Source organism: Medicago truncatula, chromosome 3 (assembly GCF_003473485.1).
Source record: "Medicago truncatula cultivar Jemalong A17 chromosome 3, MtrunA17r5.0-ANR, whole genome shotgun sequence".
Lineage (NCBI taxonomy): Eukaryota > Viridiplantae > Streptophyta > Magnoliopsida > Fabales > Fabaceae > Medicago > Medicago truncatula.
Genome location: NC_053044.1, coordinates 54055629 through 54080243, shown reverse-complemented (window position 1 = coordinate 54080243; position 24615 = coordinate 54055629). Strand labels below are relative to the sequence as shown.

At 32.8% G+C, this 24615-nt stretch overlaps 4 protein-coding genes across 12 annotated transcripts; 3 read left to right on the top strand and 1 right to left on the bottom strand.

The window, feature by feature from the left end:
• The first annotated feature begins 2310 nt into the window (after window positions 1-2310).
• Window positions 2311-6824, top strand: LOC11432006 (serine/threonine-protein kinase AFC3). Of its 4 annotated transcripts, none has more exons than XM_003603541.4 (12): window positions 2311-2646; window positions 2723-2849; window positions 3697-3723; window positions 3809-3962; window positions 4089-4137; window positions 4556-4670; window positions 4845-4936; window positions 5023-5170; window positions 5679-5743; window positions 5829-5926; window positions 6109-6211; window positions 6322-6824. In XM_003603541.4, the coding sequence occupies exons 1-12, from the start codon at window positions 2554-2556 to the stop codon at window positions 6457-6459; spliced, it is 1209 nt and encodes a 402-aa protein (XP_003603589.1). In that variant the 5' UTR covers window positions 2311-2553; the 3' UTR covers window positions 6460-6824. The 4 variants fall into 4 exon arrangements, with proteins under 4 accessions (XP_003603589.1, XP_013461931.1, XP_013461933.1 ...); XM_013606477.3 differs by having other exon boundaries at window positions 2312-2646; window positions 2731-2849; XM_013606479.3 differs by having other exon boundaries at window positions 2312-2646; window positions 2731-2849; window positions 3697-3962.
• A 480-nt stretch (window positions 6825-7304) lies between these two features.
• On the top strand, window positions 7305-10477 carry LOC11432005 (pentatricopeptide repeat-containing protein At2g20540). Of its 5 annotated transcripts, none has more exons than XM_024778352.2 (4): window positions 7305-9255; window positions 9350-9432; window positions 10047-10165; window positions 10270-10477. In XM_024778352.2, exon 1 carries the CDS (start codon window positions 7363-7365, stop codon window positions 9064-9066), a length of 1704 nt encoding a protein of 567 aa, XP_024634120.1. In that variant the 5' UTR covers window positions 7305-7362; the 3' UTR covers window positions 9067-9255; window positions 9350-9432; window positions 10047-10165; window positions 10270-10477. The 5 variants fall into 5 exon arrangements, with proteins under 5 accessions (XP_024634120.1, XP_024634121.1, XP_003603587.3 ...); XM_024778353.2 differs by having other exon boundaries at window positions 10267-10477; XM_003603539.4 differs by having other exon boundaries at window positions 7305-9241; window positions 10047-10477.
• Window positions 10478-12445: 1968 nt separating this feature from the next.
• LOC11432500 (tRNA (guanine-N(7)-)-methyltransferase) lies at window positions 12446-14239 on the bottom strand. The gene is made up of 2 exons (XM_003603537.4): window positions 14135-14239; window positions 12446-13473 (listed from the first exon to the last, which is right to left on the bottom strand). Exon 2 carries the CDS (start codon window positions 13456-13458, stop codon window positions 12691-12693), a length of 768 nt encoding a protein of 255 aa, XP_003603585.1. The 5' UTR covers window positions 13459-13473; window positions 14135-14239; the 3' UTR covers window positions 12446-12690.
• Window positions 14240-21886: 7647 nt separating this feature from the next.
• LOC11432499 (protein CUP-SHAPED COTYLEDON 3) lies at window positions 21887-24079 on the top strand. 2 transcript variants are annotated; one of them, XM_013606475.3, is made up of 4 exons: window positions 21887-22046; window positions 22242-22446; window positions 22687-22958; window positions 23408-24079. In XM_013606475.3, exons 2-4 carry the CDS (start codon window positions 22242-22244, stop codon window positions 24002-24004), a joined length of 1074 nt encoding a protein of 357 aa, XP_013461929.1. In that variant the 5' UTR covers window positions 21887-22046; the 3' UTR covers window positions 24005-24079. The 2 variants fall into 2 exon arrangements, with proteins under 2 accessions (XP_013461929.1, XP_003603583.1); XM_003603535.4 differs by having other exon boundaries at window positions 23405-24079.
• Window positions 24080-24615: the final 536 nt, after the last annotated feature.

Genomic DNA, 24615 nt, shown 5'->3' with positions numbered 1-24615 from the left:
AAACCTTCTCAATGTGAGTAAGAAAAAACCACGGAACCCGTAGGCCTCTTAAATCTCCACTATAATAATAATGGGAATACAAATCTTCACCTTTAGATGGACCTAACTATATATCTCAATTTGTAGATACAACTCTCATACAAATTGGCTCACTATATTTTTCTCTCACTCTTATGAGGAACTTTCTATTTTTCTCTCAACTCTGTGTGAGTGAGGATTGTGCTATGTTGTGGTGTGTTTGCTTTGCTGAAGCTCTTCTCTATTTATAGAGAGAAATGAACCGTAAGCATTAAATGCTTGGTTCACACTTTCAAACATTGTTGCACCCATTTTCCATTTATCCTGACACAAGTAGAAATTAAGCACCACATGCTATGATCATATGTGCATGTAGGATAAGAAAATTCAACATTTCACATTTGTGCACAGTGCACCACTGTGCACTACTGTTGGCTGGACCCCAACAAAATTGCCCCGCCTCAAGTCTAGTCTTAATTATGTGTCCAAAACCCTCCAGAAAATGTGTGCCACCAGCCAGTCGTAGGCAGGGTAAGACCTCCAAGACAACAAGTGTTGGATCCCAACCTCATAGCCAAATTTTTATATACAATCGAAACTCAGACAAAACTATGTATAAGAAGTCGTATCCAAAATGGGGTTGTTAGATTGGTTCCTCTGTTTAGAGGTTATAAAACTCCAAACTTTGCTACATTCTTGGGGGAAGTTGGCAAATAGGCTATGGAGCACATCAGAAGATTTATTGTCCAGTGCGGTGAGAGGAACTAGAATGATTCCAACAGTTACATTTGTTCCCTTTATTGTTGATATGAACAAAATTCTGGTGGTACTTTTCCCTCCCACCAAACTCAATCCAAGCATGGGAAGACATGTAAACTTGTTTCCATGACAAGTTTTATTAGAAGTTATGACAGTTGATCTAATGAATCTCAAACAACTAGTAGATGAATCAGTTGATGACCTCGTTGAAAGGTTAAAAAAAAATGGTTGGGAAATTTTTAGTCTAACTTCTTGACGTTGAATATGCGTCAGTGGATGCTCTAACAACTAAAAGAGAAATTGGTTGGTCAATTATGTCATGGTTTGAACGAATTGGCTTTCTAAGAAGCATACATATATAGAACCGCTCATTCAAGAAAGTGAAAATATGTGTGCTAACCGAGGGAGATGTCTGCACCTTATTTCGATCGCATACGGTAAGGAGTTCGATGATGATATGTTAGTCGATTCAACAAACAAATATTCTAACAATTCATGAGAAGGCCAAACTGAATATGCCTTTGACATAACAAAAGTTGGGCATATATTCTACTATCTGCTTAAGAATAAGCATATTCTGCTATTAGATGGTCATAAAATTCGTCTAACTGACGAAATCAAAGACAAATGGATTAAGCAATTGCCCTTGATAAAATTCGGCTACCATGACACAATTCTTACAACCATTCGAGACCGACTGCATTATCTTACGAAGAGCCACTCAAAAGGCAATTAAGCAATGCATGCTTTAGTTAGTGAATAAGGGAGTTTTGGAAATGTCCATTGATACCGATTCCTTTCCAACCATATAGATAGTCATGTTATCATTCTTCGAACCAAGTAAGACAAGGTCCTATTTATCCAACATAGATCATGCATCTTACGTTAAGGGTAATTAACAATGGGACTAAAATTGGGGACTTAAAAGTTTAGGAAGACTATTATTCAATTAAACGTTTTAGAGAGACTAAAAGTGAAAGTCGAGACATTTAAAAGGATAAGAGGCATATTAACTTTTAAGAAAATCCTAACAACTTGTATAGTCAACCTTTAAAAAGTATAAAAAAAATCGTTTATGATATAAAATTTGCTTTTTTAACCATAAGTCTTAACAATATCAATTTGTCTTAAAATATAAAAAATTAACACCAATTTATTTATACACAAAATATAATCTAGTAATTAATATTCCACAAAAATTGTAATAAATAGCCATACACATTTTAAGTAAATATATGATTTATTAATGTGTACCATAGTATAAAATTATTTTACATGTTGATCTTTTATTGTGGTGGCTGAGGTTCAAACTTCGCACCTTACATATATTATTTATTGTTCATACTAACTGAGTTAAACTCATAAAATATTTACACGTTTATCTAATGATGTGTTACTATGTCATTTAATTTAATATATTTAAAAATAGATAGATTGTCATACTCATTAGTTGACTTGTTAAATTATCATTGAATAGACATGTAAGATAGCTTAGATATACATAACATACTAGTACTAATTAATTTATCCCTAAATTTATTCGTTACAAAATACCGAATATTGCAATTTACGATTAAACCGAACCCTAACTCCCAACGGCTTATTCTGGTTCTCCGTTCTTACACAGACACAGGAATCCCGTATCTTGTCTCTGGATTTACATTCTTCATCTTCTTCCTCACAACTGTCAATTTCACAGTCCAAATCTAATTTTTGTTAGAAAATTTCGTCGCAGATATGCGTTTCAACTCATCCATTAATTTAATCTGCATGTAAATGGTATCTAATTTCATGGAAAGGGAACGAACTCGGAAACGACCTCGTCTCGCTTGGGATGCAGCAGCAGCTCCACCTCCTTCAATTCCAAAGGTATGTAAATTAACCTCCTTCAATTTCACTCTCTTGATTTTTTTATTATTTTTTTATTTTTAATTTGAAATTTTAGGTGCCCAGAAATTTGGCAGTGGTCGGTGACGATGGAATCGAAAGAAAGTATGCTTCGCCTCCGAGAAGAGACGACGATCGTGATGGCCATTATGTCTTTAATCTCGGCGAAAATCTCACTCCTAGATGTAACTAACTTCTTTTCTTTTTATATAATTATTATTATTATTGTAAAAATCATAATTATGGTTATGAACCCTGTTTCTCAATTTAATGTGTGTTTGGTTCTCTAGCGACCAAAATTTATTTTGAATGAATTGATTCAGCAAACTTGATTTCGGCTAAACAACTTAATTTGGGATAAACAACTTAATTTGCAACTCAATTTTGAATAAGCTATAAGCTGTTTTCATCAGCTATATTGGAGAACTTATGAAAATAAGCTGAAAACAGCTCGTGGACATGTCATGAGTTGTTTTTATAAGTTCTTCCAAACAGTCTAGTAACTAATAAGTTCTTATTCAAGTAGATAAGCTAAAATAAGTCAATCCAAAAAGACCATTAATTTGTGACTTGATGCTGCTTTTGTGCTAGTTAAAATATTAGTTTGTTGGCTTGATTGCACTTTTGGTCCCCTATTTTATAAAACTCATGAAAATAGTCCCTTCTTTTTTAAAATCAAACTTTTAAAATAGCCCCCCCTTTTCTAAAATATTTGTTCGTTGCAATTTTGATCCCAACCCATGTTTTTTGCCCTCAAAATGGTGATTTTTAGCGCTGCCCCAACATTGATTCTTAAGACAAAATATCATTTTTGATACCTAAACTCACCTTTTTGGATTCCAAAAGCCACAATTTTTAGGGCAAAAAAACGAGGTGGGACCAAAATTGCAACAAATGTGAAAATAGAGGGACTATTTTTCGTTAGTGTAATTAAGCCTAGTTTGTTCGTTGTCTATTTTTCTCACTCTTCAATTTGGTGTTTATGAAAGGTGTGGTGGTTTGAACTTCTTTTTCTTAATTTATTTTTGACAGATAAAATTCTCAGCAAAATGGGTGAAGGTTAGCGGTCAAGTGCTCTCTGAATACAAGTTTAAATTTTTATTTGACTCTGCTTGTGTCATTCAGCATGTTGCTAGTGCTGTAGGCACCTTTGGTCGAGTTTTGGAATGTTGGGATCGTCAAACCAGAGATTATGTAGCTATCAAGGTAATTAGAAGCATCAAGAAGTATCGCGATGCAGCAATGATCGAGGTTGATGTGCTTGAACGTCTTGTGAAGAGTGATGTGGGATGCTCAAGGTACAACAATATATATAATACCTGCTAGAGTTTTTTTTTTTTTTTTTTTGGAAAGGATACCTGCTAGAGTTTGCTTACTGATTTTTTTAATTAAGAGATGACTAATATAAATATTATTATTTGCAGCTGTGTACAGATCCTGAATTGGTTCGATTACCGGAATCACATATGCATTGTAAGTAGTCTTATTATATTTTTTTCATCAAAATGTTTTCCTCATTTACCATATCCAGTTAGTTTGTTTTGATAAAATTTGTTCCTGACCTGAGTTGAAGACCCATATAATACCGGGTGGTGGGGTAGGTGATAGTTTTGTATTATTTTGAAAATGGGTGTCATGATTCATGATTGGGATTATTTTGAATAAATTAGTTCTGTTCTCGACCGACACACAGTCTTGTTCTTTTGTGCTGTTTGTTTTTTTAGGTCAGGAAGTATAGGTGATTTATCCCAATTTTTGTTGCAATTTTGTTGACTCGATAAGTTCAGCTATAATAGATTATTATGTACACACATGTCCATGTGGGATTTATTCATAGATCTGGAAACTGAGTGGAAACATTCCTTTCAACGCATTTTAATGGTGTTATCAGGTCTTTGAGAAGCTTGGACCAAGTTTATTTGATTTTCTAAAGAGAAATAAATACTGCCCATTCCCTGTGGATCTTGTTCGTGAATTTGGACGACAGCTTTTGGAATCTGTAGCATGTCTGTGGATTATTCTTGACCTCAAGCGTTTATTCATCATGTTTTATTATTATATCTCTTGGTTATAAATCAACATCATCTTTTTCCTTGGCTTGCTTAGTTTGTCCCATAATGCAGTGTATCTTTGTTGTGCGTGCTTACTTTAATATGTCTCTCGTGCGTTGTCATATTCAGTTATGCATGAACTACGCCTAATCCACACCGACCTGAAGCCAGAAAATATACTTCTTGTTTCTTCTGACTATGTAAAGCTTCCTAGTTGTAAGGTACTTGGTATTTTCAGATAAAAAATAACTACATTTGTTGATTCATTATAATAATATATTTAATGAAAATTACTTGATTGGTACAGAGGGTTATGTCAGATGAAACGCAATTTAGGTGCTTGCCTAAGTCTAGTGCGATTAAGCTGATTGATTTTGGCAGTACTGCATTTGCAAATCAGAGTCATAGCTCCATTGTTTCTACAAGGCATTATAGAGCCCCTGAGGTTATCTTAGGTAACGAAATATGTTTTTGGTTGGTCACAATGTGGTTGCTTTACTTGTTTGTCTGTTTCTTTGTCCAGAGTAAATGTCGTTCTTGACGATGAAAATAGTAAATGACAACGAGAAATACTTTGACCTGTTAAAAATGTTTCCAGTAGCTGCATCACATCTCTGGTTAAATATCCCAGCAACCATTTCCCAGCTTATCTTATATTATCCTAGATCTTTGATCTTCACTATATTTGTTGTTCTGAGCCTTTGTACTGTAATGACCGACATTTTTCCGATTTCCAATTTTGATTGTGCTCTCATGATGGATAGCCAATTATTTTTATTTTTTTTTCTTATACACTTTGGTGGCTGTTTTGTTCTTCTCTCATGTTGATGTTATGAAAATAATATAGAAATGCCAAATCTATTTTTTGTTGATGACTATGTGAAATTAGTAAAACTGTTGGGTTTATCAATATAATTTATAGCTGTTAATGTATTCTCACATGCATCTAAAATTACATTCCAGGTCTAGGGTGGTCATCTCCGTGTGATTTGTGGAGTGTTGGATGCATTCTCATTGAGTTATGCACGGTTGGTTTTCCATCTATCAAGATGTAGGCATGTTTTGAATCTGGAACAGCTGGTTTTAGCATTCTAACTGTGGAACTTTTGCCAGGGAGGAGCATTGTTTCAGACTCATGAAAATTTGGAGCACCTGGCAATGATGGAGAGAGTTTTGGGACCTCTACCAGAGCATATGGTTCAAAGGTCTAAGTATGTAATAGATTTTCGGCATGGTCTCTAATTTCTCTTTCCATTAAATTAACTGTTTTTAAGATATATTTAGTGTCTTGTAAGTTATGAATCATTGACCAGGTGATTAAATGTTATGATTGAGTGCAGTAAATTTGTTTAGTAACATATTTTAAATATATTTGCTTCACAATATCTCGCAGGGGTACGGAAAAATATTTCAAGCGTGGATCACGACTAAGATGGCCCGAAGGAGCTGTTTCAAGGGAGAGCATAAATGCAGTGAAGAAGCTTGGCGATCTTAAGGTTTGTTTTGTTTCTTCTTCTATATCAGTAGTTTTGGGGCTTGATCTTAATAAATCTATTAGTTTGTGTGAATTTTAGCATGTAATGACCGATTATTATTCTTTATGCAGGATATTATATCACGTCATGTTGAGTCGTCAAGGTCCTCATTAACTGATTTGTTGTATGGTTTATTAACATACGAACCATCCAAACGCATTACTGCTCGCCAAGCTCTTGATCATCCCTTCTTTAGGATTCCAACTTAAGAAGCCAAATACCTTATGTTATTTGAATGATTATCAGTTGCACAGACTACAATTTTGCTTTAAATGGATTTATCATTTATTGCAGTGGTTTAGTCGCGTAGAAAATATTTATTTATCATGATCGTTTTATTCAACCAAACTGTATTTGCAATGGATGGGTGGTATGAGAACTTCACTCTACTGAACATAGTTATTGGATAGAGGAATTATGTTGTACTCGAGAAGGTGAAAAGTAAAATAAGTATCAAGAACATAATGCCAAAAAATTAGAATGTATCCAAACTTTGATTATTTTTTTTTTTTTAAGATGGCACTCTGGTAAGCAAGGCCTACTGGGACATCATTATTTGAAGGTTCATTCACAATCGATTCTTTGCAACATTTATTAATTCTTGTTTATGCCTGGATGGGATTGATGTTTTGTTTACGTGACTTTTACTCATGTAAAAAAATAGTAAGGGATTACACTTTCTAATTCTATTATTGATCAAAGTTTCATATAAAATGGTCTTTTTTTTTTACAATGGACCAATGGTCATTTAGTTGAGCATCCACGATGAACACCCTCACATTTGAGATCTTAAACGGATCCCCGATGGGGACATCATTTTTTTATTATTTTTTAATAATAGTACCTAATAGGTACTCAACCACTCAAATAGAGATCTTCTATCAAAAGATATAAATGGATCCCACCAATAACAAAAGCAACTCAAATAATGATTATTTTATTGAAAAGTGGTGTAGGGTCCACTTAAGATTGAAGGTCTTAAGCGAGACTCCGGGTCTTAAGAGACCCTAAAAAAAAAATTCTCCATAATGGAGTAGAATCATTCATGTATTGTAGTTCTACAATCATTCAAATAACATACATTTAAAAAACCCTTGGATTTTCTCTAAAACATGTTGATTTCCTTATGTTTATGTTTATCTCTACCCAAGCTCTTCTCATATTTTCTCACTCTTTCGAATATCATTCATAATTCATCAATGGCAACGATTTTCATAAGAGAACTCGAAAACCGTTACATAACCTCATTAAAAAACTGCTTCAAAATAACACAACTAAAGAAGATTCATGCTCACGTCGTAAAGCTTTCACTTTCACAAAGCAACTTTTTAGTCACAAAAATGTTGGATTCATGCGACAACTTGGGTCACGTGAGTTACGCTACCCTGCTCTTCAAGCAACTCCTTCACCCAAATATCTTCACCTACAACGCTATCATCAGAACCTACGCTCACAATCGCCACCATTCTTCAGCAATCTCTGTCTTCGTTCAAATGCTCACACATTCAACAAATTCAGTTTTTCCAGACAAATTCACGTTCCCTTTTGTGATTAAATCATGCACGGGAATTCTGTGTCACCGGCTTGGTATGCAGGTTCATGGGCTAGTTTACAAATTTGGAGCTGATTTTCACTGTATAACCGAGAATGCGTTGATTGATATGTATACAAAATTTGGGGATTTAACCAATGCGTGCAAGGTATTTGAGGAAATGAGTCATAGAGATGTGATTTCTTGGAATAGTTTGATATTTGGGTATGTGAAATTGGGGCAGATGAATAGTGCAAGGGAACTGTTTGATGACATGCCTGTTAGGACAATTGTGTCTTGGACGACTATGATAACTGGGTATGGGAGAATGGGTTGTTATGGTGATGCATTGGATGTTTTTCGGGAAATGCAAATGGTGGGTATTGAACCGGATGAGATTAGTATTATAGCTGTTTTGCCAGCATGTGCACAGCTTGGAGCTCTTGAGGTTGGGAAATGGATTCATATGTATGCTGACAAAAATGGGTTTTTGCGGAAGACTGGTATATGCAATGCGTTGATTGAAATGTATGCCAAGTGTGGTTGCATTGATGAAGCTTGGAACTTGTTTGATCAGTTGGTTGAGAAGGATGTGATTTCTTGGAGTACCATGATTGGAGGGCTGGCTAATCATGGGAAAGGTTATGAGGCAATTCAACTCTTTGAAGAAATGTGTAAGGTGCGAGTAGCTCCTAATGAGATAACCTTTCTTGGTGTTTTGCTGGCTTGCTCTCATACTGGCTTGTGGGATGAGGGGTTGAAATATTTTGATGTTATGAGTGCGAGTTATCATATAGAACCAGAAATTGAGCATTACGGTTGCCTTATTGATCTTCTTGGACGTTCGGGATGCCTTGGTCAGGCTCTTGACACAATTTCAAAGATGCCAATAAAGCCGGATTCAAGGATATGGAACTCTTTGTTAAGCTCGTGTAGGATTCATCGCAATCTTCAGATTGCTGTCATTGCAGTGAAACAACTCATGGAGCTTGAGCCAGAGGAATCTGGAAACTATGTTTTGCTTGCAAACATGTATGCAGAACATGGCAAGTGGGAAGATGTATCAAATATTAGGAAACTCATAAGAAACAAGAGGATAAAGAAAACCCCGGGGAGTAGTTCGATTGAGGTCAACAATGTGGTTCAAGAATTTGTATCATCTGATGACTCAAAGCCATTTTCACAAGAGGTCTTTTGGATCCTAGAAGGGCTGGCTTTAAATCAAACTAGAACTAATGACTTGATGGAACCTGTAGAGGAAGATGCTGATAAAAGTTCACTGTAAACTGTTACTTTTCTTGTGTACTTCAGCCTTTGGTAGCACTATAGGCACCTTTGGTTGGGTTTGGAAATGCTGGGACTGCCAAACCAAAGAATATGACGGTAACTAGAAGCATGAAGGAATATCTGAAGCAGCAACGCTGGAGGTTGGCGTGCTTCAACCTCTAGCATAGAATGATGTGAGAAAATCACGGTACATACTTATAGAGAAATCCTGCTAGAATTTGGTTGTAGATTTTTTATTAAGGAATAACTAGTATTTACTCCATCTTAATTATTATATGCAGCTGTGTACAGATCCGAAATAGAATTGATTACAAGTTGAATTATTGTGAAAACAAATATGATGATTGGAATTTTTAAAAAAATGGTTAGTTTTTTTTCTTCCTTTTCTACACTGATATGTACCTGTCTTTATGTTGATTTCTTCTGCTTTATCTTTTAATTCAGAGAAGAATGGTGATTAATCCCCACTTATGTTGCAAGTAAATCGACTTGCTAAGTTTAGCTATAATAGATTTGTATGTGTATATATGTCCATGTGGGGTTTATTCTTAGATCTGGGAATGAAGCAGAAATGTTCTTTTCAACGCTTTTCAATGGTGTTATTATATATTTGGAAAGCTTGGACCAAGCTTATTTGATTTTCTAAAGAGAAATAAATACAAGCCTTTTTGAATTTGGACAGCAGCTTTTGTTATTTGTAGTGTTGAATGTCTCTGGATTATTCCTCATACTTTTATTCTTTTATCTCTTGGTTAAAACCAACCAAATCCTTTCCCTTAGCTTCCTTACTTTGTCCCTGGATGCAGTGTATCTTTGTTGTGTCTGGTTATTTTAACTTGTTTCCTGTGCCTTATCATCGTAAGATATGCAGGAACTAAGCCTAATCCAAACTGACCTGGAGCCAGATTATGCTTGTTTTTTCTGAATATGTAAAGCTTTCAATCTGCAAGGTATTTAACATTTTTTGACGCAATTCAGGTGCTTTCACAAGTCCAGTGCTATTGAGCTGGTTGATTTTGTACTGCATTTGATAATCAGAACCATATAGTTCATTGTTTCTACAAGGCATTATAGAGCCTGAGATATCTTATTCTTAGGTAACTGAATATGAGTCATTGACTAGCTGATTCATTTCAATTGAGTATTGCTAAATTTATTCAGTAACATCTTTTAAATGTATCTGGTTGACAACATGTAGCAGAGGTACAGAAAAATATTTTAATCTGGGAATTGGGATCGCGACTAAGATGGCCTGAAGTAGCTGTCTCAAGGGAGAGCGTAAATGCAGTGAAGTAGTTGAATGACTCCCATTTTAATGATTATTATGTTGCACAGGCCACAGCTTTGCTTTATATGTATCTACTGCAGTATTTGTTATTTATTGTAGTTGCTCATTCTTCCCCCCCGTTTATTTGGTATATAAGTTTCTTTACTCATTCTTTGTTTTTTTAACAAACCGTTTTTGCATTGGATGCACTCCATTCAACTTCGCGTAGTTTTATTTTTAATCAATTTTACATTTTATATTTGGATAGAAAAATTATGAAGTGCTCGTGAAGAAGGTTAAAAGTGAAAAAACTACCAAGAGTAGCACTAATATTTTTGAATGTATAATCAAATTCGTTGGATATTTTGATACCTGGTCTGAGATGGCACTCTGGTGTGCAATGCTCTTTGTGAGATCACTAGTGTGTGACCCATGCCGACACATGGATATAGATATCTTTTTTCGAACAATTTAATGTGAATCACACGAATGATATCTAATAATGGAAAAACGCTAAATATAATTTATTCCTACGGAACCTATTCCCAATTCTTCAATATTGATAATACTAATAAGAACAAAACAATGACAAGTAGAGTGATGTATATAAGAAAACATTTAGCCATTTTAAAAGTATTGATAAATATTCTAAGAATGTGAAAATTATGAATGAAGGTGAAATATTATAGTGATAGAACGAATTTTGTAAAATGTCAGTTACATTTATCATTATTGTTAGCGTTACCGTTATTGTTACCGTTAATTTTATTGTTCATGATCGTTGGTCAATGAGTGAAATATTTAAGTATGTTCCACCATCTAAACTTTTGATAATTTTACCGTTTCATCGGGTGTTTTCCAAAATATATGTCTAATCAATAATTTAGATGGCTTAATAGTACTATGAAAATTAAAAATTCAAATTAACATTAAATATATATCAAAGATTAATTAAGATGGGGTTGGATTAGTGTATATGACGTGCATCAAGGTAAAAAGGGTGTAGCAACAAAGAGAGTTTAGCAACTAAGATAATATAGCAAACTTTTAATTGAAAACCACAAATATATTACAACTAATACACATAAAGAACCAAAGCAATCAAACAACGCTTGACACTTAATGGTTCAATGCATAATTATACACTACAACACATGGCACATGGTCATGATATACCCTTACAAATAGAATTAGAAAACCAATCACATGAAAAACCAAGATAACCACATAGACATACAATCACGCAATGGAAAATATCAACAAATTACATTTTATTCAATTAAAAAAAAATAAGAGTGAGAATCAACACTACAGGTCAGGTCATCACTTTCCCTTCTTCAGTAGCAGAGCTTAAATGCTTAACAGCCGGATCTGCTTCAAGTTCTTTCTCAGTCAAAAGTTCAATAATGGGTGATTCTCCAAACAAGATTTCATCCAGTCCCCAAGTTCTTCCACGTCTGTTATGCTAAGAAGTCCCCTCCCTAATGGTGAAGCAAAAAATAGCACAAATTGGGGAAACTTGATATTCACTTCAATAAAACTAAATGTGGTTGGTATCATGGTGGGTTTACCGAAATCACAATGTCATTTTGCTAAAGATAAACCTTCACCATAATTTCGATAAACTCATTGTGATACCAAACATGTACTAAAGCTTCTCCGCAAAGTAATATTGCAATGATATATTGATATACCCATTTATTAGCTAATAACGTTGTGCAGAATGGAACCAGTAAACCGTAAAATGATTGAGTTTTGGTGCCTAATATTCTCTTAACGAAAATTGCCAACTAAATGTCTTTGGTTGTTGCTTTCAAAAACAATTAACCTAACATAGCAATAAGGATGATTTAATCATGCTAGCATAGCAATGAGCTGATTACCAATAACATACCTAATAGTCTAATACACAGCTTAGATTCACCATAAGACACAGGCAGGTGGATGAAATATTAAAATGCTGTAGGAAATAGTGATAAACAGAAGGCAAACAAACAAGTAGTTAATTACAAATGAATGAAAGTAAATAAATATTCCTTTTAGCTTCTATGAGGCTTCTTTCCATTCCAACCAATGGCCTTAACCATTGGAAATTCATAAGGCGTTAACATTGCAAAAGTGAAAATAATCATATTGATGGCAAATATTAAAGAACCAAAATTGTCACCGGCAACAAATCAAATAGGTTGAATCCTCAACTACACTGCATGATAATTTTGTTTTCAATATCAAATAGGTTCTATTCAACATGAAAATAAGCACATATATAGCAAATAAAAAATGCCAAGACCATATGATTCTTCTAAAAGCAACATATTTTTGAATTCCCAGCACATTAGATTAAGCAACTAAAATCTAGGATATTTGATCAGATGCTGCAATGCGTCTGTATACAGCTTGGAAAGTTTGTCCCTCATTTCTAGCAACCTTTTGGCCTTCTTCAGTAGCAGAGCTTAAAAGCTTAACAGCCGGATCTGCTTCAAGTTCTTTCTCAGTCAAAGGTTCAAACAATGGGTGATTCTCCAAACAAGATTTCATCCAGTCCCCAAGTTCTTCCACATCTGTTATTGTGTATATAATTCCACCAACCTCGAGAACAAAAGCATACTCATCTAGTAAGAATGGGCTGATAACCCGACGGCGATGGTTCTTCTCTTTAAAATGAGGATCAGGAAACAGGAAAAACATCTTTGAGAGTTGTGCTTTCTCAAAGTGATTGGGAATGTACTTCATGGAGTTAGTCCGCACCACAGAAACATTTTGGTATTGACCTGGATTTGCTACCCTTAAAGATAAAATTCGTTCCTTAACATACTCGGACACTTTATCTCTAAGTTCCATTCCGATCATCAATGTTTCTGGGAACAGAGTGGAAAGACTGATGAGCAGCCCTCCAAAACCACAACCAATATCGGCAAACTTAATCTTTTTGCAACTATCAGCTTTGTCAGACGAGGGAAAGAATTGAGGATAATGGAGGGAATAGTCAACATGACTGGGTGATAATGGCACAGGGAAATGAGAGTCACTGAGAGGGTTGCTGTGTGCTCGTGCTCGATAGAAGCGCTTTCGAGGCAATCCTGTAGACTTGCTGAATGTTGAATTTCCACCAGTCTCAGGCATGTCTGTTTATTCAGACTGCAACATAGTCAAAGCGAGAATCTTCAGAATAAAGGGGATACACGATTGATAAAGTAACATATTTCAATTATAAAAAGTACATAAATATAAATATCAAGTGAAAGGCTTGTGTGTAAATAACCAGGCTCCATCATGGGTCATTAACTTCAATCAGTTTACTAACTCTACACTTTTCAGGGCGACAATCAAATGGCGAATATCTTAATATCAAGTAGATCAAAAATTGAAACTATGAACCTACTTTCATCTAATCAAACGAGCTGTTAAACTTGTACAAAGAGATAATCAAAAAAAGAAATGCAGGTTTAAGCATAACATTAACAGACGAAGCAAAGAAGGATTGAATACTTAAGAACCTAACTAAAATTCATTAGAAGGTCAAGCCATAACTAATTCTAATACATTAGGATTTATCAACAACAGAAATTACAATTACAAAGAAACCAAATTGGTTCGAATGCTTTTTCTATTCGGTTATAGTTATTGATAACAAATCAAAATATGAAATACAATAAAATTGGACAACTAATGCGATATATATGTATATATATAATTAGCAAAACAAACCTTTAAATTCATCCTAATTCGAAGCAATAAAAATCTTAAGCAAATGGCTAGAAAGAATAATAATAGATCGAGATAAAAAAAAAAAAGTTACCTGGCAATAGTAGCAACAGAAGGATTCGGAATTCTTCAAAAACTTATATTGAACGAAGGGGTAGCAGACTAGCAGTTCTAACGGCGACGCAGAAGGGAGGGAGGGAAAGGAACGCGAACAGAGTAATAAATATGTTTGGGCTAATCTTGTTGTATTGGGCCTCCAATCTAACTTTGTGTCAAGTGACATTTGGTAATTGCTATATAAACCCCCTCAGATTATTTAAACTTTTAATACTTAAGAGACGACTATGAAGCTTCATATAAAAGTTTAACAACAATATTAATATTTTAACACTTAAACAATCAATTTCATAAATTAAAATAAAAAACAACTTCAATACTTTTAATGTATATAAGAGACCCTTTTGAATGATTTTGCCTTTAAAATATTAATTTTTCACAAAAGACCGCAAAGAAACTAGATTATTAGTTCAATTGATAAAAGATTGTCGTGTCCTTTCCAAAAATATTGGTTCGACTCTCGTTGTCAATATAAAAACCTTGTTGTTGATTAATCTAAAAATACTTTTGTGAGAGCACTTGAGGTCTTTGAGATTCAACTTTCCTAAACTTTGTATAACCAAAAGAATATGTACCACAAAGGAGTGCTTAAAAATGATTGTGCAGATGTGTCAAATGTAAAAACATGGGAGTATAAGATAAAAATAAAAACAATAATAATATTTCAACAACTTTAACACTCATTCAACATCTCATTTTCCCTTTATCTCTTTTTATTTTATTACATCTATCACATCATTCTTTATCTCTTTCTTTCGAAGCGTATACATATTTATATGAGTATCCACTAAATATGTTTCAAAAAATAACCCCACCTCCAAGTAAGCAGGTGTATTTAATAACCCAATCTTCATTGTTTGACTTTACTTTGTTTTTTATAGGAGAAAATAGAGTTAATAATAACATGAGTCAGGTCTAATGGAAGGGTTAGACTTTTACAACCTAAACTAAGTTCGATTCTCGATTGATATGGTTATCCAAATTTAAGGTCCTATTCGATTCTAATAAAATTACCTCTAGAGGAGGAACATATAGGAGAAAAAAATGTAGTTAGGACAAAAATAGAGGTGTGAAATTGTAGCATATGTCATTATTTGGAATATTTTTTAGATTTCAGTTGTTGCACCCAAGAGGAATGCCTCAGAAAAACAGCAAAACTATACAGAACTACGTTATGAAATTAATCTAGTCTTTGAATTCATTCTTTTGGTGTAATGTCCAAGTTTCCTATTTTGTGTAGATCATGATAGAAATTTCAAGCTATAAAATAATGTCTTTTCATATGCTGGTGTTCCTTTTGTAAGTTTTCTTGCACCATATTATCAGATATGTTAGGTTAGAAAATATTAAACCCCTTTCCCACCTTTACTTCTGGTTGGACTTTTGTAATCATAGAGTCTGCAGGAACAAAGGGTGAATGATGGTATATCTTTGCATACAGAATATTGTATTTTTTTCAATTCTTTAACATCTATATATATTACGTGCAGGAAAAATTATTTTGACTGATTATAAAATTGAAGGTTTAGCAATCTGCACAAATTGAACAATAAATAGAACAGTTTGCAGTTTATTATGATTTACATTCTTTAATCCATCTTAGTTATATACCATGTTGCCACTGATTTTACAGTGAGCACTCATGGTTTTAAATTGCGTTCTGCAAACGCAATTGTGCCCGCAATATAAAGGATTTTAAAGTCCCCCTAATGGCTTCACACCGGTATTTTTGACTTGCCGTTGACCTCATTTTACCACTTTCTGTTGAAGTACTTCCTCCGTTACTAATTATAAGCAAATTTGACATTTTTATGTTCATTCAATTAATTTGCTTATAATTAGAAACTATAATGGATCTCAGTGCCACAATCACAATTTAAACCATTTTAACCAGATCAATTATATTGAAATTGTCCAATTTTCCAATATCTGTGATATTTGGGTATAAAAAGGTGTGCATTATGAATACGCACATTTTTTCAGGTAAATTCATGACTTGCAATGTCATAAAAGCAAACAGAACATATCAAGTCACGGTGAAACAAATTTGAGTAATTAATTCAGACAACTATACGATGAAAACTTTTATATAGTAGAAACGTCTCAATAAAAGATTATAATAGCTCAAATTTAAACTTCAATGCATGTAAGCGCCGACGAATTTCAATTACTTTCTAAATTTGCAGCTTCATTGTAAAGATTGGCTGATATTTCCAGAACAGGTAAACATGATAGAGACTGTTATAAATTAGATTATTTGAAGTGAATGTTAAGTAACTAGTGATTGTGATATAAAAGATTATGGATATTGGAACATTTGTTTAAGCTCTGAAACACAGTTATAAGAGTCTTATAATTAAATGGTAAAGCTATGAATCTTTCCAATATCATAACTACCTAACTTTGAAAAAACAGCAACAATCAAAGGATATACTGCAAATAATTCACCATCATCCCGACAATTCAAATAACGTATGAAACAAGTAATGCAGCTTTTACATTCAAAGACAAGATTAGTTATAAATCAAAAAACATTACCATGTTATTGTTTAATGAAATATATAATATCTTATGAGTTTTTGCAAAAATCCCTGCTGTGTCCATCTGGCAGACTAAAAAATGAAAAATTTACATGAAGCCGATTAACTAAATCTAGAAGCGTTGAGATAAAGAAAACTTAGATTTGAGCCTCCAATTTACTGAAGCGGAACGAAAATGCAGACTGGTTTCTAGAGGGAGTACTTAGGAATGACTATTCGATTATTGAATTCAATTGTGTTTTCGTAGGATATTTGGATTTTGAGCTTTCTTTAGGAGCTCTTTCCAAAGCTGTTTTTGGACTTTAAAAAAAATATATAATTCAATAAGATACTAATGAAAAAATATAGTATTACTAGAACTGTGAATAATGTTGGCTTTGGGAGCTGAAATGAAACATGAAAATTTTCTATTTTATAGAACTGTGAAAGAAAAAAAATTGTGGATTTGCTTTGCTTATAAAACGACTCGAATACAAACTTCGTAATTTTTTGTTTGACTTATCTTCGTAATTTTTTTGTAAAATGTGAAATTACCACCATTAGTTTCATTATACCACTAGCGTTTAGAGATGTATCCGCTCTTTTTATTGCGAAAATACGTATAAATTAAATTATGAACAATATCCTTTTATGAATTTTTTATTATAATTAGTTTGATTTTGATTAAAATTATATTTATAGGTAATATATATATATATATATATATATATATATATATATATATATATATATATATATATATTTTGCATTTCATATTGTACAAAATTATACTTATCTTTTTCAAGGATATCAACAATATAACAAATATAATATAAATTTTTATCTTTTTGAATAACACCAACAAAATAATATTCTTATTGTCAAATTTAGTTAAAAGTATAATTGGAAGTGAAAAAGCAACCCTAGATAGATCATGTGTTCTCTCTATAGTATAGATATCAAATATAGATGCTAATTTGTATACCGATATATTTTTATTTTTTTTTATAGAAATTAATAGTTATTTTGTTAGGAGAAAAAAAAGTACCAACAACATATTTCAAAATTTTCCTTAAAAAAAAAAAACATATTTCAAAATCTGAACCTCGTTCTTAATATTTCTTTGATTTATCTGCTCATATCATTGGGATATACCTTCAGAAATTTGATAGTAAATATATTATCTTTTGTCAAAAAAAAAAAAAAAAACTAATTTTTTATTTATGTTTGATAAATAATGATGATTCGTATCAATATTACCGATAGCCATAGTGTGAAAAGTGTAAACTCATTCAGATGCCTATTCGGTATTAATTCCACTCTAAAATAGTAGTACCAAGCTTGAGTGACACATATTTGGTCATTGAATGACATGTATATTCGGTTTTGAAGAGAAAATTGAACCTATCTTTTTATTTTTTAACAAAAAAAATTGAACCTACTTAGTGTTTGAAATTAGTGTGACTGCGCTGGTGAGGCAAAGAGAGGTGGTCGATGGCGAACTAGTTTGATATGATAATAGCGGTGCAGATTTCCTCTTACTGCTAAGCTAATGAGGAGGTGTATTAGAAATAATTGACGACCATTAAAATATTGTTATGTCATTTGATGACAAAAAAACCCATTTTCTTGCCAACAAGTTGCAACAGCCAGGTGTGAGGAAAAAGGCAAGTTGTGCATCAGGGGAAAAGGATTCCCCTTTCTTATGTTAAATGTCACCACGGTAAACGGTCAAAACACGTACGTATCTTCAAAATTTAACATCTACTTGCTTAAATAAAAAAGTTACATTTACTCGGTAAGTTCTTAAGGAGAACGAAGCACATAGATTTTTTTTTTTTTTTTTTTATGAAAATGGATTTCATTAACTTAAGAGCAAGCTGGGAATTGGAACTTCAGTTCATGATCTATAGGTCATCCAAATATTTAACGGCATCCAATTTTTTTCTCTTGACTAAGCAAAAAATTCCCAAGTCTTACTATTCACCCCAATTTGATCATCTAGAAGAGGAAAATAAAATAAAAATGACTATAAATTAATCCTGTATATATTATCAACATAATTAAACTTTGTTTAAAATAAACATAAATAGCGCATTAGTTTCGGTGTATTATGAAGGAGGGGGAGGCCTTAGTCAACAATGAGAGAATATCATATGTTGCTTTAATATGCATTTATTGTTTTTGAAGGGACTTTAATATGCATTTGTTGCCTAGCATTTGCAAAATGATACAGACACAAGTTAAAAAAAAAAAAATGAATGCATATGTTGTTGTTCTTTTTTCTTTTTAGGTTCCTAAATAAAATAAGATAAACAATGTTTTTTTACATGTATATAGAGTACATAGGGGCTACAATGCTTTTCGCTTCCGCTTTCTCTCTACCTTGTAGCACAAGCAAATCTCATGACTATAAAGCCATATAGTATATACATTAATTAATTGAGTTATAACACTTTTTCACCAATTATTAAGTAAATTTAAATGCCCTATATGTGTTCTTATACTGATCACCTTATAATTAAAGCATGGCCAGTATTTACTCTTATCTTGCCTCAACAAAAAAGAAAGAATATTGATCTAACTGAAATGTAGTGTAAGTGATAATAAAAATAGAATATATTATAGAGCTAGCAAAAACAATTAATTGAGTGTGGAAGGTAATTATCTGAAGCTAACAAGTTGAAAAAAGACAACAGGATTCCTGGAAACTGGCCAGGAAGAAAAGAAACGGTCTTCCTTGAAATAATTAATACATTTTTATGTTTTGGTGGTTGGTTCCTTTTATTGACAAAAATGGTTGGTTTCTTAGGGAACCCATATTCATTCATGTGGTTTTGGTTCTTCATCGTCATAAATATTCTTATTCCTCGTGCATTTTGACTTCTTTGTACACATGGGCTCCACTATAAATATACACTAGTAACGTGGCTGATTGTTATTCGTTATTGTAGATTCATTCATGCTTAAAAAAGAAGGACCTACTAACTCAAATTTTCTCTGAAATCCACACGTGTATTTCTACTTTCTAGCTAATATCTTTTACGTGCCTATTTTTTTTTTTTTAACGAACAATTAATTTAAATCAATAAAAACTTCGATCCATGACAATATAAATATCAAAGTCGTTGAACTATAAATGATGAATTTGTGAAGAAATTCACATAATATCAAAATACATACAAATGTGACAAAATAAAGATGTTTGAAGTATCCATTATAATGTTGAAAATACCAAAGTTATTGTTTGAATTTGTAATAGACACCAAAAGGATTTTTTTTTTATCAATCTAAGCTAAACAAACACGACACAAATATGAGAAATCAAACAACGTTGCAACAAGATGACAAACAAAAACAACATTGAAGGAGGAGGCAACTAGATTGTTAGGTTTGCAGGTTTACGTGCCTATTATTATTATTATTATTTTAATTTTTGAAAACTTGGTATCCAGTCTATCAACCGACTAATTCGAGAGGACCAATCCCACCGCTCACTTACGGGGCTCCATTTAAAGTCAAATCAAAGTTTTGTATGGACTTACCCAACGAAATTGGCAACAGAGGAAATCGAACCTGAAACCTTAAGAGGAGCAAACTCCAAGATCCCAAACCAACCACTAGGCCAACCCCAAATGGGTTGTGCCTATTATTATTATTATTATTAAGAATTCAAAAAATACTATTGTGTAATACATTACACACTCCAATTCCACAATGATCGATCATTGACAGAGTACTTCCTTCAAGCATTATGATTAGATAATAAGGGATCTTTTATAAGGTTTTCGATTCAAATCCAACCCTAAAGGACAACAATATTAAATCTCTTAAAAGAGAGTTTCGTCATTTATAAGAGTTTTACCAAACTCAAGAGATCAAACTCTATAACTACGTACATAGATAATGTGGCTTAAAAATTGGTTTTGTCTAAGTGAACTAATAAATGACTTTGTTCATAAAATGACTATAAATAAGATCCTCTTGTTTTTTCTTTTTTTTAGGGAAAGATCCTCTTGTTTTGTAAGGGTTTGACTACCTTTGTTTTTGCTTGTCAAAAAGGAAAATCAAGCATGATTATTAATAAATGCAAGCCTCATATTTGCTTAATGAAAATTTAAGATAAAAACTAATGTTTCATATTTAATAAATGAGAGAAAAATTGGAAACATAAAATTAATAATGGCCCCTCAAAAAAAAAATAATGTAATGAAATGACGAAGCGACATTTAATTTGCTAAAGCAAATATTAAACTAAAGTGGATGGAGTACAAAACTCATTTGTTACGAATTAAAAAAAAAATTGATATTTAATAATTTAGAGACTCTATAAAAACTAAAATTTGTTTTATGTTTGTCTCCTGGTATCAATCTATTTTATGTTTGTCTATCACAATATAAATTATTTTAAAAAAAGTTAATCTAATTTGTTTGAATACAACTATATAAAAGAGTCCTAACAAATTTAGTTTGTTTGGATAAAACTCTTAAAAGTAATTATTTTTTTAAAATAAATAATTGTTTGCTTAAACAAAAACAAGAACAAACAGCCTGGTATATGCATGTGGATGTGATTGATTGATTAAGGGAAGAGTAAAAAACTCCTCTTATAGTCTTAATAATTAGAAGTAAACGTTTAACTTCACATTTAGTTTTTATTTTTTATTTTTTATAGGCGTTAGTTTTTTTTTTGACAAATATATGGAAATGCATAATATATATGCAAGGTCCGGGTTTCTCGGTCATCACAAAAAAAAAAAAAAAAAATATTATGTGGATTGAACTCAGGATATGATGAGCTATTTACGCATGACAACATCACATTAACTAAATATTTGATTAATTATAATTAGTTAATTTTGTGATAAAAAAATATTTTTGAAATTTCTTTTGATAAGATTTTCACTCTCTAAGTCTCCTGTGTTCACGTATGTAATTCGTTTGGGTAGTCATGCACTAAATTTTAAGGAGACAACTTGGGTTCGATTCTGAAAATTAACATAACATTTAATTACTAACATTTGCCTAAAAAAATAAAAAAAAATAAAACCCTTAATGATTTAAATTTTACAGCTAGCAAGCTGGTCTATATATAAAAAAACTTGAAGGTGAAGACCCACATTTGGTGGAAGCTTAAAAAACACACTCCTCCACTGTTTTCTTCTTTGCCTTAATACTTAAATTCCTCATTTAACTTCATATATATGCATGATTAGTAGTAACTAGAAAGCTCTCTACAACTTTGCAGTATCCTTCAAGTTACTGTTAATTTCGTTTCCTACTGAATGACATATATGACTACCACTCAATATATATAAAGCATCAATACCTAACATTAAGAAGAATTTGTCTCTCTCAATCCATGCGCAAGTAAGCAACTTCTTTATTCACATTCATCTCTCTCACAATTCCTACTTTTCAAGGACATGTCTTATTAATTTTATCCCAAGAATGTGCTAGCAAGTGAACTTAGAACATGCTTAATTGAACTTAATTTTTGTGCTTGCATGGTTTAAACTAATTAAGAAATCTATGATTATGTAACTTTTTGTGCGGTATACACAGATGGAGAAGGAGAGGACCAAGGATATAGAATTAATGGAAGAAAGTGGTGGAAAAGAGGAAACCCTACCACCGGGATTTCGATTTCATCCTACAGATGAAGAACTCATCACTTGCTATCTCATAAACAAGATATCAGATTCTAGTTTTACAGGCAAAGCAATAACTGATATAGATCTCAACAAATCTGAACCATGGGAGCTACCAGGTATGTATACACACGCGCGCACTAGTGTGTATAACCTTATATGATTTTATTTTTTTTGAAGGACACCTTGTATGATTATTTTAGTCCCAAATAAACCTTATGCGATTTATGTGCATACATACTATATATAGTTGTAAACATTATAAAATGATGTTGATATTCTCATTAAACAATTAAGAAAGAAAAAATTGCGTACAAAAAAAAAATGAAGTTTGTCTTTATCGTGCATGAATATTTTAGGGAAGGCAAAGATGGGAGAAAAGGAATGGTACTTTTTCAATATGAGAGATCGTAAATATCCAACCGGTGTGAGAACGAATCGAGCAACAAACACCGGATACTGGAAGACCACAGGGAAAGACAGAGAAATCTTCGACAGTGTTACATCGGAGTTGGTTGGAATGAAGAAGACATTGGTCTTTTACAAAGGCAGAGCTCCTCGAGGAGAGAAAAGTAATTGGGTCATGCATGAATACCGTATTCACTCTAAATCCACCTTTAGAACAAACAAGGTATGTAGTATAATATACAGGCATAGATTTATGACAATAATTAAGTCGTTAGCTTACTGATAATGTGTTTGAATTTTACATCTGTGTTTTCTTTATCTTTTTCTCTACATCTATAAAAGCTTGCACGTCATCCTTATAGTCATATTAATGGTAAGAAAGTTACTCCTCCACTAATTGATTGGATCACATGGTCTCAAACCACTCGAGTCACACTTAGTAGATGTTCAATTTTAGCATGTTAGATTAGATGAGATATAATCCGAACATGTGTTGATAAATCATCGTTCACATTTTAAGTTGATTTTGTAAAATTGTGATAGACTTAACCAAAATTTGAATAAGATGCCTACAATCTTGCACTTTACTAGTGCATTTAATAATTACATGCCCTTATTATTGTGCAAAGAAAGTGAGCAAACTAACTAATTGTGATATGCGCTGCGCAGCAGGATGAATGGGTGATTTGTCGGATTTTCAAGAAGAGTGGCAGTGGAAAAAAGTACCCTTGTAATTCTAGTTCCAACAACAATACAAGAGCAGGATTGAATCCTTATAGCATGCATGAAATAGGTCCTAATAACATAAATCTGATATCGATGCCACCACCACCAATGATGCAGTATCTGCATGAAGATTTTCCTTCTGCTCCTCGTAATTTCCTTTACGGACGGAATCAGCATAATAATAATTACATCAACTGTAGTACTACCGCACCAATGATGCAATATTCCCAGTTGAACTACCCTGCATCTTCAGCAACAGTAGGAGAAGGATTCAGCATTTCAGGGCTTAATTTGAACCTTGGATCGGGCGGAGGAGGAGGAGCTACCACAACAACACAAACCACTTTGCGGCCAATGCAACATTCCCCACATTTTGCTCATGCAACAATGAATAGTTATGTTGATGCAGATCAGAATATTATTAATAATATTGGAGTACTAGAAACCATGAGCAACAGCAATAATGACTCAAATGGTAATAGGTACATGGGAATGGAGAACTGCATTAATGGTCTAGATACTTACTGGCCTAATTCCTACTAAATTAATTATCGTTAGGAGACCGGTGATTGGTTAGACTTGAATATGAATAAATAATTAAATAGTAGTTATCTATAATTGGTTTTAAATGTCCTTCAAAGTTTCGTGCGGGACGGGTTACTAAAAAAGCAGTAGCCCTGTGATGCCTGTGCCCTTTGCACCAAATAACTTTTTGAATGTTATTGTTTACCTTACCTATTTTCCAATTATATACCGCAAGATAAAAAAGCACGCGATTTGGTTTGCTTCGGTTGACTTTAAAAATAAAATCCGAACAAACCAAACCAATGTGGTTTGGGTTGGATTGGTTGGTGCGAGCTTTTTCGAGACGATTCAATTTTTAGTTTCCAACATTAAAATCAAGTAAAAAAGATTAAACACAACTTATTTTCAGCAATGTTTTAAATTTCATCAAATATTACAATTTCGTTTTCATTTTACAATGTTTTCGACAATATAGACTGCATAAAAAACATGGACAAAACGTAATCCTATTTTGTAAGAAATGCAAAAGACTAAGATTTTATCATTCTCTAAAATTTCAAGTGGCACATAAGCACGTTTTTAAATAAAAAGTAAAGAAAGAATCTAACAAGATAAAAAAATATGTCATT